A 19302-nucleotide genomic window follows, 5' to 3' on the forward strand; every position below is an offset into this window, starting at 1 on the left:
ATCACTGCCTTTCAAAAGCCAGCCCCAGCCTCTCCACCCCAGGCCGTGTGCCCCTTATCCTCTTGAATGTTGGGGTCAGAATGCCTAGCAGTTAGCATCCTGCTAGGAGCAGTTTTAACCACGAAGTGAGAGGCGTTGGGGGTACACACACGCCAGCTCTCTTGCCTCCTGGGCTGGATGATTCTGGGGCTCGTGTTTTGCCCTGTTTGCAAGAGTCCCCATGGAATTCAGCTCCTGTAGTCGTCGGTGGCCTTCACATCACACCTCTCCCTGCTTCCTCCTCCTCACATCATCTCTCCCTCACTTTACGCTTTACGTCTCCCAGTGCTCCACGTGCACTCACACTCTGGGCTCACACCCTGCTTCCAGGGAAACCCATGCAAACGTTTGTGCAACCATCACCATTTCCCTGGATCACTTCCTCCTCCTGTTTATCCGGCCTCGGTCTGTGACATCACCTTTCCCCTGGACTGAGCCAGGAGTCGGGCTCATGCTGCCTCCTTCCCCGTCGGGTGGACTTCTGCTTCTTAACACCCCTCGAATCCGTGTCTCCTTTCATCTCCTCTTCACAACCGTAGGTAAGACTCTGATTCCTCCATCAGCTCTTCCCTTGCCTTTCTGGGTCCAGCCACGCTCCTCTCCATCCTCTTCAACACTTCCCTGACTGTTTCTAAAACAGCAACTGGTTCATGTGTTTCCTCTGATTCAAATCTTCCAAGGCCTCCCTACTGCTTAAGGAGAAAACCAAAACTGTTTAAATGACACTAAAAGCTTAAACTCCCCCCCACCCCTCAGACACTGGCCTCGGCCCGTGGTCCCCACAAGCTGCCAATCAGAGAAGCTGCCAATCAGAGCACCTACCAAGCATCATGGCAACTGTCTGTCTGCTTTTCTGTCCCTCCAGTTAGACTTTTGCAGGAAACCACCAGAAAGCTTGTTCCTCACCGCACCCCACGCCCCTAAAGACTACCTGCCATATATTGGGAACCGAATACACACCCTTGAATCAGTGAATGAAAGAGTAAGTGAGTTTGAATGTGATGACTTATTTCCTTTTCTCCACACAACATCTTCCCCCCTTTGAGTGTTTGGGGAAATTCTTCGCTTTCAGAGCATAGCAGGAGGCTAACACCACCCTCCAAAGGTGCCAAATAAGCCACACTCCTGCCGCCCAGGCTCCCTTGCAGCTGGTCCCATGAGCAAGGTTCTGCCGACCAGACCCGGCGTGTGGGACTCGGACCCAGGCAGGTGGCACAGTGGGACCAAAGCTGGGGCTCAGGGTGAGAACAGCAGGGAAGAGGGGCCCTGCTCCTCTGCTTCCTCCTCTCTGTCTCTGTAGGTGTGCTTCTCTATTTCTTTATTTCTCTCTTTTTATTTCTCTGCCTCCATCTTAGTTATCTTGTTCTCTCTTTACTTCCCTCTAATTCTAACTCTTTCTGCTTTGATCTCTCTTTTTCTCTTTCCTTTTCTCTCTCTCTCCTCCTCCCTCCCAACCTCCTCCCCCTGGTCCCTGTCTCTCATTGGCAGGCGTGCAGTGGAAGTGTCTGCTAGGTGCACATCACTGAGCCACAGATGGCACTCTGTTGGTGACAGCAACAGTAGCAAAGCCCAGCTCCTGTGTCTCACCCACAGTGGCTGCAGCCCAGGGTCCTCCTCAGACCAGTTCTTTGGTGGAGACTGGCCACTGTTTCTGGAAGTAGAGCTTTTAAGCCAGGTTCTTCAGGCACCTAGTGATTCTGTGAGCTACCTCGTATCCCCTTAACAAACTCCTCTCTCGCTCAATCAGCCAGAGCTGCTTCTAGTGCCTGCAGATAAGAACCCTGACAGAGACCCTAGGAAAACTGCTGACAGAATTACAATGGAAATTAATGATAAATAAAATATCTTTAAAATCTTTAGAATTGATGAGAACTTGAGAGCTGCTTATTAGCTAACATAACATCCCAGTTTGACCGTTAAAAGAATACGTTTCATCCAGGAAGCTCAGCGAGACTCCAGGCCAGTGGACCACAGACTTCCTGACTTTAAGGGGCCACACTAGGGGTTCCCTTTCTGGGAAGTTACAGTTGAAAGCTTTCTGGAAACACATTTCTTGGAAAAAAGAAAGGCTGGATATGTACCATTTCATATGTCATCAAGGAAACGCAAATGAAAACAATGAGATACCACAACACATCATTTTGAATGGCCGTAGCACAGCCCACTGACAACACCAAATGCCAGTGAGGATGTGGAGCAACAGGAATCCTTATCCACTGCTGGTGGGAATGCAAGATGGTCCAGCCACTTTGAAAGACAGACAGTTTCTTACAAAACTAAACATACTCCTACCATATGATCCAGCAATCACACTCCTTGGTATTTATCCAAGGGAATTTAAAACTTATGCCCAAACAAAAACTTGCACAGAAATGCTTATAGCATCTGTATTCTTAATTGCCAAAACTGGGAAGCCACCAAGATGTCCCTCAGCAGGCGAACTGATAAATAAACTATACTACACCTACAAGGAAATATTATTCAGCACTAAAAGAAATGAGCTCTCAAGCCATGAAAAGTCCTCGAGGAAACTTAAATGCATATGTCCACACGAAGGAAGCTGATTTGAAAAGGCTACATTCTGTGTGATTCCAACTATGTGATGTTCTGGAAAAGGCAAAACAATAGAGATCGTAAAAAGATCAGGGGTTGTCAGCAGTTGAGCACAGAGGGGAGGGATGAACAGGCAGAGCACAGAGGATGTTTAGGGCAGTGACGCTACTCTGCGTGATGCTATCATGATGGATACAGTCGATACCCATTGGTCCAAACCCGTAGGTCCAACGCCAAGAGTGAACCAAATGGAAACTCCAGACTTTGGGTGACGATGACGTGTCAGTGTAGGTTCACTATTGAAGCACATGTACCCTCTGGTGGGGGCTGTGGAGAGCAGGGGAGCCTGCGTGTGTATGGGGCCAGGGCTTATATGGGAACTCTCTGTACCTTCCCCTGAATTCTGCTGTGCACTTAAAACTGCTCTAAAAAAATTGCCTTTTGTGTGTGTGTGTGTGTGTGTGTGGGAGCTCAGCCAGCATTTATTCTGAGATCTGCAGATGGCATCATGAGGATGTTATTATTATTTTTTAAGAACTTTTATTGAGATATAACTGACATCCAATAAATTGCATGTATTTAAAGTGTACAATTTGATATTCTTTTCTTATTAGTAATGTATATTACTAATAAATTGGGCCATCCAATCTCCCATTTTATGGGAACTCTCTGTAACGTCCCCTAAATTCTGCTATGCAGTTAAAACTGCTCTAAAAAATTGTCTTGATAAAAAAAAATTTTAAGTGATAGAAGAGGCTCATAGATTAAAAAGTATTTCAGAGATATATTAATTTAAAATACCCCAGAAACTAGAAAGGCTAGTATTGGTCGACCTTGGGCCTGAGGAAAGTTCCATCCCTAAAGGTTAAAAGAATGGACTCAGCTTTCATAAGGGAAGAAGGTGAAGTTTGGGGCATCACGTAGAGAACACAGTTCAGTTAAAGAGCCTGACACCGGCCGGCAGCCGGGCATCCCCCCCCCCCCGGCTGAGCGCCTCCCTGGAACCACCTCTCGGGGCTCCTGGCACCAGTCCAGGGGGAGGGGTTCTAGCAGGAGCTCGTGTTCTGGGAACTGCATCTGCGCTGCCCACTGGGACACAGGCCGCGGGCTGATCCAGCTGCAGCCAGAGAAGTGTGTGTCCACGTGACTCCCAGGCTACTCAGGGCTTGACGCAAGGATTATTTATTAGACTTTCAGTCTGGAGATTGCAACACCACCCTTCAGATCGGTCTGTGTGATTGTGCAATCCTCCAGCCCTATAAATGCAGTGACACTGCAGCCTCTGGAAGCCTCCGGCAGCTCAGCCTCCAAGGAGCCTCTGCCTCCCCGGGCGTCCGGGCCGCCTGCCGCCACCATGAGGGTCCTCTACCTGCTGCTGCTGACTCTCGGCCTGCTCACCTCGCAGCTGGCCGCAGGTGAGCGGGGGACCTGCTGCGGTGCTGGCCCCGGGGCTGGGACCCAGGGCCGACTCTGCGGACCACTGCCTCTGTGTCCCAAGGACAGAGCTACAGGAAGGCATCCCCGAGGCCGAGCGGCCTGCTGGGGGCAGGAGGCGGTGAGCAAGCCTGCCGAACCTGCGGGGTCTGGGCCATCCCGACCCTAGGAGCGAGCCTGCGGGCCTGCCTGCCCGGAACACCTGTAGGCTGGCTCTCCCAGGTGCCTCAGGGCAGCTGAGTGGCAGGAGGTCCGGACTCCCATCTCTCTGCCTGTCCCTCAGGGCTCCTTTTCCTCTGTGCTTGACAGGGATGTGGGGCCAGTGCCAGGCAGCCCCCAGCACCTCCCAGCCCTCTTTGTCTCGGGCATCCAGAAAGTAGCCTATGGGGAAGGGAATCACCTGCTCCATCTGCAAGACAGCTTCTCACACTGAGAGGCCAGTGTCTGGGCCAGCTGAGAGGTGCAGGCTGCCACCCCTTCTCTCTCCAGGTCCCGGGCTGGGTTCTCTCAGGTTCCCTGTTGCAAGCAGCTGCCGCCTGCCCCGCCCACAAGACCAGCTCAGCCGGAATCTCTGACTCACCTGTGCACAGGCAGTCAGGGATCTATCTACCTTCCTTGAGAAATCCATTCACATCCTCCAGGGTGGGCCATTCCCCAGTGCACAGCAGGCGAGCTCTGTGTCAGGTCAGGGGATGCCAGCTCCTCTGGGTCAAGGCAGCAGGGCCCCTGATGGAAGAGAAGGTGAGACTCTCCCTGCAGAATCCCAGCCCCATCACTCACTTACTAAGTGATCTTGAGCAAGTCACATATTCTGGGTTTTAGTTTCCTCATTTGCAAATTGAGCGGGTTGTGGCAGATGGCTCTAAAAGCTTTAGAGCTCTGGAATTCTCTGAAAGACTCACTTGTGCTTTTCTCCAGGTCATCACTTTATCGTGCAGATGTGCCTAATTTACTGCAGGGATGCCTCAGTGTTCCCCTCGGACAACTGGGTTCAGAAGTATTCCAATGCAGAGTTTTAAGGTTTCCAGTTGGAACTCATAATAAGAGAGGTGGAGAAGTTAATTTAGTGAGTTGCAGCCTTATTTTTTCAAAAGAATAGAAAATACCAGTGCGTGCCTTGCAGTCAGTGTCTCTGCTGTTTTATCACACTTATCTCATTGCATGTGTGTTCGTACTGAGTAGCCGTGCAAAATCTCTTAATGCCGCTCAGGTCACGCTCAAAATGTTTGAAAGCCACTATGTGAAGGTGAAGAGTTATTTTCAGTCTATGACAACGAAATATGATTATGAGCATCTTACCCAAAGTATAGAAAATAAAAGTGTTTCCAAGTATATGCAGGAGCAACGAAACTTACTAATCACTCATTACAGAAATATCAGCTAACTGTGGAGCACTCAGCATGTACAGGATTAGCTGAGCTACTGCCCTCCAACGACAGGCAACCCCCGTCTGCCTAGAACTGTCAGTAAATGGGTTCTCAGGGTGGGGACGGGACCCTCAGGACCGGACACCAGCTCATCTTCTAGACAGGGAAGAGCAGCCCCCTGCCTGCCCCCTCTCCCCGGCTGCAGCTGGGAGGCCCTGAGCAGCCAAGGTCCTTGCAAGACAAGCACCACCTCTGCGGTGCCGCCACTGTCCCAAGACGTTTGCATGTTAGAAGAGGGAAGGGCAAACTCAACACAGGTGTCTTCTGGGGGATGTCGCGCTGTCTGGGTGTCCTTATCTGGATGGGGAGGAAGACCCCCCTGTGTCTTCTGCATTAGAACACACGGGTGCCCCCAGCCTGGGTCCCCTGGGCCACGATGCAGGCAGCTCTCAGCTGCTCTCCGCTCCACCCTCACGCACAGGTTGGAGCTGTGGTCCTTGCGTCCTCGGTGCTGTGTGGTGGTTGTTGCGGCTGCTGCGGGTGCCCCTGCTATACCCACCCCCTCCAGGCCCGCAGGCTGTCCAGATGGAGGTGCGGCTGCGGGGTTAGCGCAGGGAGGGAGCGGGGGCTGCTCGGTCACCCTGAGCCCCAGCGTGGGTCAGTTCACTCCTTTTCTGGAAGAGCCCTTAGGCCTGGTCATTTCACAGGTGGGGAAATCGAGGCCCACGTGACCCAGGGGGAACCAGCATTTTGTGGTCACTGCAGATCCTAAGACTTGACGTTCTCTTTAGCAGTTCTCATCCCTGTCAGAAAAAAAGAAATGGGTTGCCCGCTTTTTATTTTTAATTTATTTTTTAAATTTATTTATTGACTGTGTTGGGTCTTTGTTGCTGCACACGGTCTTCCTCTAGTTGCAATGAGCGGGGGCTACTCTTCGTTGCAGTGCACAGGCTTCTTATTGCAGTGGCTTCTCTTGTTGTGGAGCATGGGCTCTAGGTGCACGGGCTTCAGCAGTTGTGGCACATGGGCTCAGTAGTTGTGGCGCACAGGCTTAGTTGCTCTGCAGCATGTGGGATCTTCCTGGACCAGGGCTTGAACCTGTGTCCCCGGCATTGGCAGGTGGATTCTTAACCACTGCACCACCAGGGACGTCCAGAGTTGCCCACTTTTACCTTATTCAAATGGTCTTTCAGTGAATGCAGAATGATGTCACGATGACAAGGTGACCCAGGTCCCTGCATCAGCTGGACATGACCCCAGCAGAGGTGTTGAGGAATCAAGACAGGTTGAGGCTGTTCGCTCACTGATTCAAGGAGTATTTGGTTAGGAGCTGCCGTGGGCAGGTGTTGCTGGGGGGAACAGGGGATGCGCCAGGAAATGCAGTCCTGGATCTCGTGACTGAACATTCGAGAAGCAGAGAGTGACAAGAAAACCAATGATATGATAGCTTAGCTACCGACAACCGTGCTGGGAGATGCTGTTAAGGGCAGGATGCTAGGAGAACACACGACGACGGAGCCAGCCTGGTCTTGGGGAGCCAGGAAGGCTCGTCGAGGAAGCTGAGAAGGAGGGGAAAATTGGATGTCATTTTAGTGCTCGTGGTATTTTCAAATAAATATTTTTTTCAATTTCCTTCCAACATTTAAAAGTCAGGATATACCACACACACACAGAAAAACAGATTTTTATCTTCTCTTTTTAATTTTTTTTAACTTTTTATTATATATTGGAGTATAGTTGATACACAATGTGGTGTTAGTTTCAGGTGTACAGCAGAGTGATTCAGTTATACATATACGTGGATCTATTCTTTTTCAAATTCTTTCCCCATTGAGGTTGTTACATAACATTGAGCAGAGTTCCCTGTGCTCTACAGTAGGTCCTTGTTGGTTATCCATTTTACAAACAGCAGTGTGGAAGGGTTATCTTCTCTTAAAAATAGAAAAGATGTGACGACACGCCTACAGGGCAACAGTGAGCTGCAGCTAAACAGTGGCTGTGCCTCCAGAAGGGACACCTTCCCCGTGACACCGCAGACCCCACCGGTCCCTAATGCCTCACCCCAGCCCACTTCACAGATTTGTGTTCCCTGCCCAGCTGCGGTGGGCATCCGGACTTGCCGCCCTGAATTAACTAAACCAGTGAAAGGAGAGACGCCAAGGACAAACCGGATGGAAAGGAGAGCTGGTGTGCAAGCCCAGAGATGAAGAGAAATGAAAAACCATCACTCTCGCTTTTAGTTTAGTCCTCCCAGTGCCCCTGTGAGGGATGAAGAACCATTACCCCCATTTTGTGGGTAAATAACTTGGTCAAAGTCACATGAGTGGTAGCAGAGCCGGGGCTGCCACCCAGGCCCTGAGCTCCAGCGCCGCAGGCCTCTCAAGGCACAGAGTGTAGGGGGGAGCCGGGGGGAGCCAGGAGGAGCTGGACAGGGATGGGGGCAGAGCCAGTGAGGCCTGAGAGGCACCTGACAGGAGACGCATCTGGGGGGCATGTGAGCAAAGAGGGTTCTAAACTGCAGAGTGACGGAATCAGAATCAGCTTCTTTAAGAGACTGGTTTGCAGCCTCGTGGAGGCGGATCAGAGGAGAGGAAAGCGGATGCAGGGAAGGACGTTCTTCCTGCAAACAGGGCCATTTCTCCCATGGATGCATTTTCACCAGGGTGATCAGCAAGTTAACCAAAATTAATGCCACTGATAGAGTCACGGCTCATTCCTCCGTCCCCTTCTTTCCTTTCCCTTGGGCACCACGTGCATTCCCAGGAGTCTGGGCCTGCATTTCCTCACCTTCAAAGTGACAGATCAGGCAGAGGGCCTCCGGCCCAACGTCCTGTGACCTTGGCTCTCCACTGGCCTCGCTCACACCTGCGCATCTCCACCGCAGCCCCGCCCCAACCTGCTGGCCCGAATTCCTTCCACCTCTCAGACCCAGGAATGCGCCTGCTGTGGCCTCGGGGTCCCCCCTCCCCCAGAAAAACACGCTCCCCTTGCCTCGGGCATGGGCCGCTGTCTCCTACGAGCCAGGCTTGACCGAGGCATCCGATTAGCAACGCGGGAGAAACAGAGTTACCCCCAGAAACACCAGCCACGCAACAGGCTGTGGCACTTAAAGCTGAAAAAAGCAGCTCCGAAAACATTATCTCCCTAGGTGTCCCCATATTATGCCCCTTTTATAGATGTTTTCTGCAGGGAATCTCAGAGAGGTTGACTTTTCAAATCACCTGCGAGTAACAAGGACTCGAATTCAGCTCTGACTCTGAATTCTGTATTCTTTTCCCCACCTCCCAAAGACCTCTGCGTATGTCACCAGCACGTGAATTTATCTTAAGGATAATCTAGACAGAAGTGAATTAAAAGTGAATTAAAACGTTCATGAACTTCATAAGAGGCATTGCTGCCTGTGATCAACGGCCAGCCTGCATTTCTGGGTGAACAGGAACATCAGGGGTGGGTGACTTGTTTGCAGAAAAGGGCCCCAGATTTTTGGTTATATCCTGGTTTGGTTTAGAGTTCTGTTATTTGTTTTGCAGGAGTGGCTTGTATATATCTGATTTCTTCCCCAGATAGCTTTAAGAGATTCAAAGAGGTGACATCCAACCCTCTCTGGCCTCCACTCCACTGACAGCCTGCACCACCTGCACCTCTCCTCGGTGGGCAAGCAGCCTCTATTCTAAGGTGCCCAACATGAGGGAACCCACTTACTCGCGGGCAACACTTCCCCTGGCAGGGTTGCCAACTGACCACCTTGTCCTGGCCTGGGAAGGAGCCCAGCTGACTTGCCCAGGCCCACGGGGCTCCCATAAGCTGGTTGCTCACCCACGGCCAGACTCAAGTAGCTTCCCACGGACAAGTGCACTTCTGTACCACCACGGGTGTGCGTGCGACTCCACACCGGCGCCGGGGGACCTAGACTGCGCTCTTCGGCTCCTGCGTATCTGTGTCTGTGTCTGCTCCTAGCACATCTCAAATCTATGGGTCCCCTAAACCCTTTTCTGGCTCCAGACTCTCTCCAAGCCTGTGCTTTTCTGCTGGTTCTGCAGCGCGGTCCTCCAGGAGGTGGGGGTGGGGGTCCTGGCAGGGGTGGGGTTCAGGCCTCCCCTTCTCCAAAACCCTTATCATTTTGATGCTTCACTCTGCTTTAGCCTGGTGGCCTTTTAGTACAAGAAATTTACGTTTTAGTCAAAAGCTCCCCAATTTTCCCTTCTAACATTGTTCCAGAACCTCACTTGCAGCCCCAACTGCGTGCTGTCCATCCAGCTTCAGCGCAGAGTGCCAGGGAACAGGGTCCACTGCCCACGGCCTGAGGGCCACACCCCCCGTCTCAGAGCTCTCCCCTCCTGTCCCTCTGAGAGCTCTTTGAGAAGTTTTACTTTCGTGGCTCTTTTTTATAAAGTCCGAAGATCCCTCTAGGTTTCCCCTCTATCCTCTTCTCTGTAGACGTTTTCTCCTGCCCTTTTCCTTGAACCTCCACCGTTGGACCTGCCCAGGCTGTGCCCCATCCCGGCAGCACTGGCAGCTGTCCACGCCTCTCAGGCAGGCTTACTTCCTGATGACTCTGAAACAGTCAGGCCTCTCCTGTGTTCACTGCCGCCAACAGGCTTCCTCTCCTTTCCTTCCAGGACTGACCCGTTGGTGTATATTTTCTAGTTAGTTTGCTGCTTCTTAATCACAATCGCCCTTCATTCAACCAACACCTATTATTACACTTGACTTGAAAAACAGTTGGTGTTGTAGTTGCACTTGGGTGGGATTATGAAGAGTCCAGCTATCACTGGCCTAATAAATGTGCAGTATTTGAAAGCTGCTCTTTTCGCTGCAAGCGTAGAAACGGGCACAAACCTGCCTTCTTAATGACCTGCTCCCCTCTCATCCTTCGTTCTTACCTGTAGGTCAGTTTCCTCTTTTCCACGTTCCTCTGGCTCAGGGTGCTCCAGAGGCCATATGACGTGTTGGACTGTATCTCTCAGGCCAGCTGAATAAGGACCAAGCATGAACGCAAGTCCAGGGAAGGGCTGTTGCTCTTGGGAAAGGGCAGGAGAAGAGCGGGGGCTGTGCGTTACCCGGGGAGGTCGTGTGCCTGGGGAGTGGACCGAGGAGGACCAGCGCAGTGAGGGGACAGGGTGTGGGGAGCTACACACAGCCCAGGAGGCCCGCCGCAGCCCTAGGAACACACACAAGACCTTTCCAAAAGCAACTTTTACTTTTTAAATTTTTAACTGTAAAGTATAACATGCATCCAGAAAAGTACATAAAACTCAAGTGTATAATTTAATGAATTATTATAAAACAAGCACCCTGTACCCAGAATATAAGTCAAGAACTAGGACTTGGCCCGCACCTAAGAGGCTCTTCTCCAGCCTTCTCAGTCACGACTCCCAAGGGCGATCATCACTTGACGTTTATGGTCATAACGTCCTATTTTCTTATACTTGTACCATGTTAACACACCTGCTGAATAATATAGCTTGGTATGTGCATACGTTTCGATTGGCTATGGATCAAGAGGTGGTGGCATTGCTGGGTCATAGGAAATGCGTACACTACTGAATTTTAATGAATAATGCCAAACTGCTCTCCAAAACCGTATGTACCAATTTACACTCCTACAACCTGTGAATGAAAGTGCCCAGGCCTTCTTATCCATGCCAACACTTGATAATGTCAATTGTTTTTAAATTTTAGCCATCTGCTGAGGGTAGTGGCATTGCATTGGAGTTTTAATTTGCATTTCCTAGATACATTATTAAGTTGAGCACTTTTGTATATAATTACTGGCCACATGGATATCTTTTGTGAAGTACCTATATGTTTTCTGCCTGTATTTTTTTCTATCAGATTATCTGTCTTTTTTTTTTAATTAAGTAATTTATTTATTGGCTGTGTTGGGTCTTTGATGTTGCACACGGGCTTTCTCTAGTTGCAGCTAGCGGGGGCTACTCTTCATTGTGGTGTGCAGGCTCCTCATTGTGGTGGCTTCTCTTGTTGCAGAGCACAGGCTCTAGGTGTGTGGGCTTCAGTAGTTGCAGCACACAGGCTCAACAGTTGTGGCTCACGGGCTTAGTTGCTCCCAGGCATGTGAGATCTTCCTGGAGCAGGGATGGAACCTGTGACCCCAGCATTGGCAGGTGGATTCTTTACCACAGCACCACCAGCAAAGTCCTGTCTTTTCTTAATAATTTGTAGTAGTTCTTTATATATTCTGCACAGAAGCCCTTTGTCGGCTGTAAGCATTACAAATATCTTCTACCTTGTGCCTTAATTTTTCACTCTTTTAATGGAAACGTTCCTTAAGCAGAGATTTTCCACATTACTTCAATGTGGTTAAGTGTGTCATATGTCTTCCTTTAGGAAATCTTTTTTTATTACCCCAAAGGCACAAAGAAAGTGTTGAGTGCTGAGGGCTTATTGTTCTTCCTTCTGCATTTAGGCTTATAACCGTCTGGCGGTGGTTTCCAGTGTGCATGTATGGTGTGAGCTAAGGGTAAAGGGGGGTTTTTTCCACTATGAGTATCCAGTGCTCCCAGAACGAACCACTGAGAAGACCATTTTTCTCCACTGTTCTGCTGAGCCACTGTTGTTCAACTCTCCACATGGTGTGGATTTCTCTCTGCTGTTCTATTTGTGTATCTGTCTGCCCTCGTACCCTCACCACACTGTTTAATTACAGTGATGCTATAATCAGTCTCAAAATCCAGTAAAGCAAGTTCTCCTGCCTTCTTTTCTAAGAGTGTCTAGGCTATTCTTGATTCTTTGAATTTCCATATAAGTTTCAGAATTAGCTCATCAAGTTTCACTGAAAGAACCTCTTGGGATTTTCATGGTATTGGGTTAAATCTGCAGCTTAATTTGGGGAAAAATTAACATTTTAAAAATAATTAGTCTTCCAATACTTAAACATAGCATTTCTACTTATTTAGGGCCTCTTTAAATTACAAAAAAAATACTGTATTCTTTATAGATAGAGGTATTGCACATGATTTCTTAGATTTATAACTAGCATATTTTATGCTCTTCTATATGGTGTTTTTATTTTATTTCCTTTTTTTTTTGTGGTTGGTTGCTAATATACAGAGGCAAAATTCATTTTTTTCTTCTTGTATATTGATCTCATACATAGCAAATGTGCTTTTGGACTGCCTACATATAATCATAATGTGTGCCAATAGAGACAATTTCATTTCTTCCTTTCCAACCCTTGTACCTTTTGTTTATTTTTGTCTTATCTTATCCCCCTGGCTAGTACTTCAAGTACAATGTAGAATGGTAATGACAACAGCAGTTACGCTGGTCTGATTGCCAATCTCATGGGATGTTTTCAGTGCTCGACCATTAAGCCTACTTTTTGTTGTAGGCTTTTGTGTGTACTCTTTATCAGGTTAAGGAAGTTTCCTCCAGTTCCTTATTTGCCAGGAGCTTTTTTTTTTTTTAATCATGAATCAATGTTGCCTTTTCCCCAGTATTTTCCTGCATCTATTAAGATAATATAATCATTGGCTGATTAGATTATGGGAACATTTAATCTCTCTGGGCCGCAGGTTCCCTGTCTGTAAGTTAGGGAAAAGCGATACGCTCCTTGGAGGACTAAATGCAACCATAAATTTGTTAGTTTCCCACCAAAGGAAAGATGACCAGCCTCAGAATATTAGAAGCGGATGGATCACATAATCGAGTTTCCTCAATTTTAAATCTGAGGAGCTGGGACTCAGAAGTTTGAGTGCTTTGCTAAAAATCACACAAGTTCATTCTTGAACAAGGCATGTCACCAAACTACCTTGACATTAAATGTGATGCTATTTCTTTTGGGTCCTATAATGTACCGGATCTTCAAAGATAATGCCAAAAAAGAGTTCTCACTAAGTGTGGTGACACCATGACCCACCAGCAGAGAGGTGGAGTGAGAACTGGCGGGGTCAGGGCATCCGCTTCTGGTCCTGGCTCTGTCTGTGGCCAACTGCATGCCCTGGGGAGCATCACCGGACCTCAGCTTCTTCACGGGGGGAGAGGATTACAGAGAATTTGAAGTGTTGAGCTCCGAGGTCCATCTGGGCTCTAAAAAGTTGCAATTAGTTGTATTTGGGTCTCTTCTGCTTCCCCAGCACAAGGAAGGGCAAATATAACATTGTGTATATATATTTAAATGTTGGTATACAAGAGTGAGTCAAAAATTATCCACACTCCAGTTATATTAACACTTCTGTAAATTCTACAGCCAGAGTGCAGATAATTTTTGACTCACCCTCGTGTATGTATACCAACAAAAAAGAAAGTATAGGCCTTCTGATTTCAAAAGGCTTCAGAGTTATCAGCCTGATTGATCGTCCTAATAACGATCACTTGAAGAACATACTGAAGGAGGGATTCGATCTTGCAGCAGGGGTTGGACTAAGTATCTTTCCAGCTCTGGCAGCTCTCAATGAAGAGCAACAAAAGCTGGAACTGGAGATTCAGAGAGTCCGGTTGACCATGATCTTACTGGAGGCTGATATTGTGGTGAGACTTTTAAAACCTGTAGCAAGCTTGGACAGCATCATTAGGAGTGAATTCAATGTACAGAGAGAATACAGGCTGGAGACCAGGAGACTGTGTTTTGTGTGAGCAACTGAGTGGCCTTGGCTCAAGATGCTTCCCTGGAATGGTGGGGGACCAGCATGTCTCTCTTCCATCTCCATGGCAACACAGTCCAAAGAAACATTCTGTGGTGATGGAAACATTCTACTGCTGCACGGTCCAATGCAGTAACCATTAGCCACACGTGGCTATCAGGCACTTGCAACGTGGCTGGTGCTCTTGGTAGATGGGACATGTCTAAGGTACTTTGTGTTTACTCCAGGCCTCAAACTTGAGGACGTCTATCCATGAACCTGAACACATCCAGAGGAGAATGAACAGGGTTGTGAAGGGCCTGGAAATTAGGCATTGAGAACAATGGGAAAAAGGAGACTGTTAAAGAAGGAGAACGACCTTAATGGAACTGCCTTCTGAAAGCGTGATTAGACTTCTCTGCATAAAGCAGGAGAAGCACCACTACCTGGAAATTACCGAGAGGACAATTTCCATCAGTCTGAAAACCAGCTTTCCAGCAGGCAGAGAGTAGCATGCCCCTCTCCTAGGGCGGCGGTGGTCTGTTGCATTAGTCACCTGGGGCTGCCCTCGTGTGGGCGGCTTAAACAACACACACTTGTTTCTCACAGTTCTGGATGGTAGAAGTTCAAGATCAAGGTGGTGGCAGGTTTGGTTTCTCCTGACGCCTCTCTCCTGGGCCGGCAGAGGGCCACCTTCTCCGTCCTCAGGTGGCCTTTCCTCTGTGTGCTCACAGATCACGCGTGTTCCTTTGTGTGTCCAAATTTCCTCTTCTTATAAGGACACTATTGATGAGCAACCAGCCATATGACCTCATGTAACCTTAATCAGTTCTTTAAAGACCCCATCTCCAAATACAGTCATGTTCTGAGGTCCTCGGGGTTAGGGCTTCAACGTATGTATATGAATTTGGAAGGGACATGTCTCAGGCCATAAAACCTACCAGTGGAGGCACACAAAACAACAGCTTGATAGCCACTTGCCAGGAATATCAGAAGGCAGCTTTTTCTGTTGGATACAGTGGAAGACGAGTCTAGAGACCTTTAAATTATGAGATTCTGTGACAGGGAGGAAGGCAAAATGAATAGCAGAGGGGAAAATGATGAAAGCTTTATGGAGTAGCCATAATTTCAACCTGACGTTGAAGGACCATAGATTGCAGTGGACGTGGTGATGGGGAGGTGGGGGATCAGGGATTCGAGCTGGAGGGAAAGGTGCAAACTCAATGGCACGGGAGTCAGGAAGGCTCAGGGATGCTCCTGGAATTAGAAAGATGCTTCAGCAATTCTGAAACGGAGGATGGTGTTTGGGCAACAGTACAAAGTGGTCGAATACCTATTTAGGGACTAACTTGAATTCCCTGCACACCCAAGCCTCCTGAGCAGAAGAAAGCCCACTCAGAACCCTGCTGTTCATCTCCAGCTTTTGTTTGGCCCCAGCTGGCATAGACCTCAGACAGAAGGGGCTCTTCAGATGCCTTATTTCATGAGCAGCTCCACAGATCAACTAAGTGCAAAGCTCTTGTGAGGGAAGCCCCTGTGACATGCTTTACAAAGGGTTGTCTGTCCTGCTTTCAATGAGTGTTCTGAAGTCCCTAGGGCTGCGAGCCAGGAGTCTAAAGTGCTTTCTTTCCTTTCTCACAGGTTTTAACATGCTCACGGGTCTTGGCCAGAGGTCTGACCACTACATGTGTGTCAAGAAAGGGGGGACCTGCAACTTCTCCCCCTGCCCACTCTTCAACAGGATCGAAGGCACCTGTTACAATGGGAAAGCCAAGTGCTGCATCCGTTGACTCTGAGCTGCAGCAACGATGGCAGTGGCAACCCAGAAGCCAAGTGAAGTATTTGTAACCATTGTTTTAATAAAGGAAGGTTTTTTGAGGCCTACGTCCTTCAGACCAAAATGAGTTTTGTGCCTCCTTTTGGAAGAGGTTAAGAGAGTATGAAGGTTGGAAGGGTAGACAGGCCAGGCCACAAAGCCTGCCCAGGACGGGATGGGGGGATGCTGTCTAGGCCATGAGCCAAGCCACCTCCATGTTGTTTCATCAGCAGATCTACACATGAACGGTGCAGGGGTCCCGGTGAGACCAAGAACACCCCCGTGATGAGAAGACGACGCAGCTTCTGGCCTCCCTCGGTCCCGGTGGAAGCTCACCCTGATCAGCGGTCTCAGCAGCCTGTCCATCTGCAGAGCCCAGAACTGCTGCCCTTTCTCCTCCTTGGGTGGGGGGCAGTGGGTTGTGTTTTGGTTAACCTCAGCATTTGAGAACCTTCGTTAGGACCATAAAACTATACCGCGTAAGTTTCACTCTGCAGGCCTGATAGCTGGGTTCCCAGATGACCATTGTTGACTCCAGCACAATCACATGATCTATTTACACCTCACTCAGAATAGCATCCTCTACGACCACTGCTCCTGCCTGTCATCGTTTCTGCACCATTAGGCCTGTAGATGCCCACTGTTGGGGAAGAGGGGGTTGCCTTCCCTTTCTTCCAATAAGTTTCTTAAAAATCCCCATGACACCTGCACTTCTGTCCTCTCCTTCGTCTGGCAAGAGCAATTCCATATTCCAATTCTATCAATTACAGGCACAAATAAAAATCAAACATTATAAAAACTTCGGGGGAACTCCCTGGTGGTCCAGTGGTTAAGACTCACACTTTCACTGCCGAGGGCCGGGGTTCAACCCCTGGTCGGGGAACTAAGATCCCACAAGACACACGGCACAGCCAAAAAAGAAGAAATTTGCCCCCGTCCCCCAGGGATCCATTTAGACGTCACACCCGTCTTTGGTGAGGGAAAGAGAGGAGATGCCGTTATGCTTGGACGTTACCCTCTGCTCGCGCGTTCGCTGTAACGTGGACACAGCAAGTGGTTTTCGTTACAGTATGTTCAGGCCTCTCCCTTCTCCCTGAAAAGCTGAGAAGAATCCAAGACCATTCTATTTTGAGAAGGAAGCTTAGGCATGCTCTCAACCTCCGGATATGAAATGGAAGACAGTCCCAGCTGAGCCTTCCCACTTAGGACAGATGGCATTTCCTCTTCCCAAGACCCAGCCCCTAAGGCAGGAAAAGCCCACGTCTGTGTTCACCTCACATTCTTCCGCTTACAAGGCTGTGGTAAGTTGGCCTGCCCTGCAGGAGCTCTTCAGAGGACCAAAACCAGAGTTTTATGGATTCCCAGTGCTGACGAAAAAAATACATGCACACCCTAAAAGTTGAGATTTACGTTTTATTCGGGGGGAATGTTTAGGACTTCAAGCCCTGGAGGCAGCATCTCAAGTAACCCTGAGAGAACTGCTCCCAGGAGGCGAGGGGGGTGCCAGGTTATATAGAAGTTTTGCAACAAAGGGCAGGTAGCCTGAACGTCAAAGAATTCTTATTAATTAAGGAAAACCAGGTATCCCAAGTGAAGGAAGTTAGCGCTTTTCTGTGTATGGGAAGATGCAGGAGTCTGGGCTCATCGAAATCGTTCCTTTGATACACACCTCAGCTATCTGGGGCCAGTACCCTGTGTTTTCACATCCTGAGTTTCCTCAGGGCTCAGGGAGGGAGTGGCTGCCATCTGAAGGCTGCTAGATGGCAGGTATTCTTTCCTTCCTGAGTTCCCTCAGGGCTCACCAGCTCACCATCGGCTGTGGCTACAATTGCTGACACCGTGACATCCTTTTTTACAGATATGGCAGGACATATTCCACTTACCCCAGTCACAAAGAGGTCACTGACCATCTCAGGAAGGTGGTGGCATCCCATCCATCGCCTGTCACCAGAGAGGACAGGCTCAGACCAGAAAGGCCAGCTAGCAGGATTCTTGCAGCCCTTCCCAGCCCAACAGCATTTGGTCCCAGACTTGCGTTGCTTAGGAGGGTAGCAAGTTTTAAGGGAGATGGTCCCATCCCCCCTCTGCCTTCTCTCCTCCACCCAAAGCTCCTCAGAGCCTTTGCTTTTACCTACACCTGTGTCCCCAGGGCAGTCTGCAGCCTATAGCTTGCAAAGCAGCTGGTACTACCCAAACCAAACCCATCTTCCTGGGAGGAGACCCTCGCAACTTCTCACTCCATCACCTGAGCAGAACCAATGAAGCTACCTCTCTTCTCCCGCCTAAAGTGTACAACCACCTACAGATTTAACAGTTCACCATTTCTCTACCGGTGATGCACACTTATCACCTTCTCACCTCTCCCCACACTGTTACAGCCCCTCCTTCGGTGACACTGGAACACAAAAGTTATTGTCTGAACCAGCCTGGAGGGAAGATGGCTTTGAAATTAAGGGGGCGCATGGGGTTCTCTACAATCCACTTCGCCCCCAAATGCCTGTAAGGCCTGGTTTCGTGTTATAGCATCTGCATCAATGAAAAGAAAAGTATGGATCTGAGTAAGCTCCACACACAGACCCGGATCCAACTTTTCATTACCGTGGCCATCACTAAGGAATTGCTGAATCACATACCTTCAGTCATTAAACACGCTGACGACTCTGAGAGGGAAAGGTGTCCATCAGAGGAGACTGGTGTTGCCTCGCTGCCCTTTTAAGGACTCCCTTCCCCTCTTAATTACTGTTGCCTTTTGGGGTGCTATGCCAGATGGAAGCCTAGTTGACTCCAGTGAGTCTGCTCTTTCCTATCATGAGTGATACCGCGGGTGCTTTGGTCAGGAGTTCCTTGAAAGCCAGCAGGAAATGACTAGCAAAGACCTCGACCATCACTGAAGTTGTGTCAGTGAGGCTGGACAGTGCAGCCCAGGGGTCGGGAAGGGATGGAATGCATCATCACCACTAAGGCACACTCTCCACCCGCATGGACAAGCATGGGGGCTGCACAGCCAGCCTGCCGGTCCCCACCTCAGTCACGGGGGTCCTTCAAGGAAGGGGCACCAGGCACAAGGCAACATGTGCCCAGGCTTGCTTCAGCGTTTGATAGGGAAGTCGTCGGGTCCCACCCAGGGAATGACGTGGCATCCTGGCTTCACGGCCTGTGAGCCCATAAGGGGTGTCACCCAATCACATAGAAAGAGCTGCCGTGGAATCCCAAGCACTCTTGTCTTCGTGGGCACGGCAAGTCTCAGTCACTCAAGGTTTCATCACAAGGTTCCCCGAAAGTTCTCCCCTTGTTCATTCTCCAATAAAAAGAATGCACAAAGGGAGAACTGGAGCTCCTCGTATACACGTTAGTCTTCAGAGTACAGGCATCTGTGTTAGTCAGGGTTCTCGGGAGAAGCAGAACCACCGGGTGTGTGTGTATCTGCAGAGGGAGATTTATTGTAAGGAAGTGACTCGTGGGATTGTGGCGATTTCGTGAGTCCAAAATCTAAGCAGGAGGCATACAGGCT

At 49.3% G+C, this 19302-nt stretch overlaps 1 protein-coding gene across 4 annotated transcripts; it reads left to right on the forward strand.

Moving 5' to 3' along the window:
- Positions 1 to 3815: 3815 nt before the first annotated feature.
- Positions 3816 to 16586, forward strand: DEFB1 (defensin beta 1). Of its 4 annotated transcripts, none has more exons than XM_057696962.1 (3): positions 3816 to 4007; positions 15617 to 15813; positions 16025 to 16586. In XM_057696962.1, exons 1-2 carry the CDS (start codon positions 3947 to 3949, stop codon positions 15763 to 15765), a joined length of 210 nt encoding a protein of 69 aa, XP_057552945.1. In that variant the 5' UTR covers positions 3816 to 3946; the 3' UTR covers positions 15766 to 15813; positions 16025 to 16586. The 4 variants fall into 4 exon arrangements, with proteins under 4 accessions (XP_057552945.1, XP_057552943.1, XP_057552944.1 ...); XM_057696960.1 differs by having other exon boundaries at positions 3817 to 4007; positions 16022 to 16586; XM_057696961.1 differs by having other exon boundaries at positions 3817 to 4007; positions 15617 to 15808.
- Positions 16587 to 19302: the final 2716 nt, after the last annotated feature.

Source organism: Hippopotamus amphibius, chromosome 10 (genome assembly GCF_030028045.1).
Source record: "Hippopotamus amphibius kiboko isolate mHipAmp2 chromosome 10, mHipAmp2.hap2, whole genome shotgun sequence".
In the NCBI taxonomy this organism is placed as follows: Eukaryota; Metazoa; Chordata; class Mammalia; order Artiodactyla; family Hippopotamidae; genus Hippopotamus; species Hippopotamus amphibius.

Bases quoted from the DNA above. Each gene is read 5' to 3' on its own strand.
- DEFB1 (XM_057696962.1), top strand. From the start codon at position 3,947: ATGAGGGTCCTCTACCTGCTGCTGCTGACTCTCGGCCTGCTCACCTCG. The intron at 4,008-15,616 runs GTGAGCGGGGGA...CCTTTCTCACAG, and splicing joins CACCTCGCAGCTGGCCGCAG to GTTTTAACATGCTCACGGGT.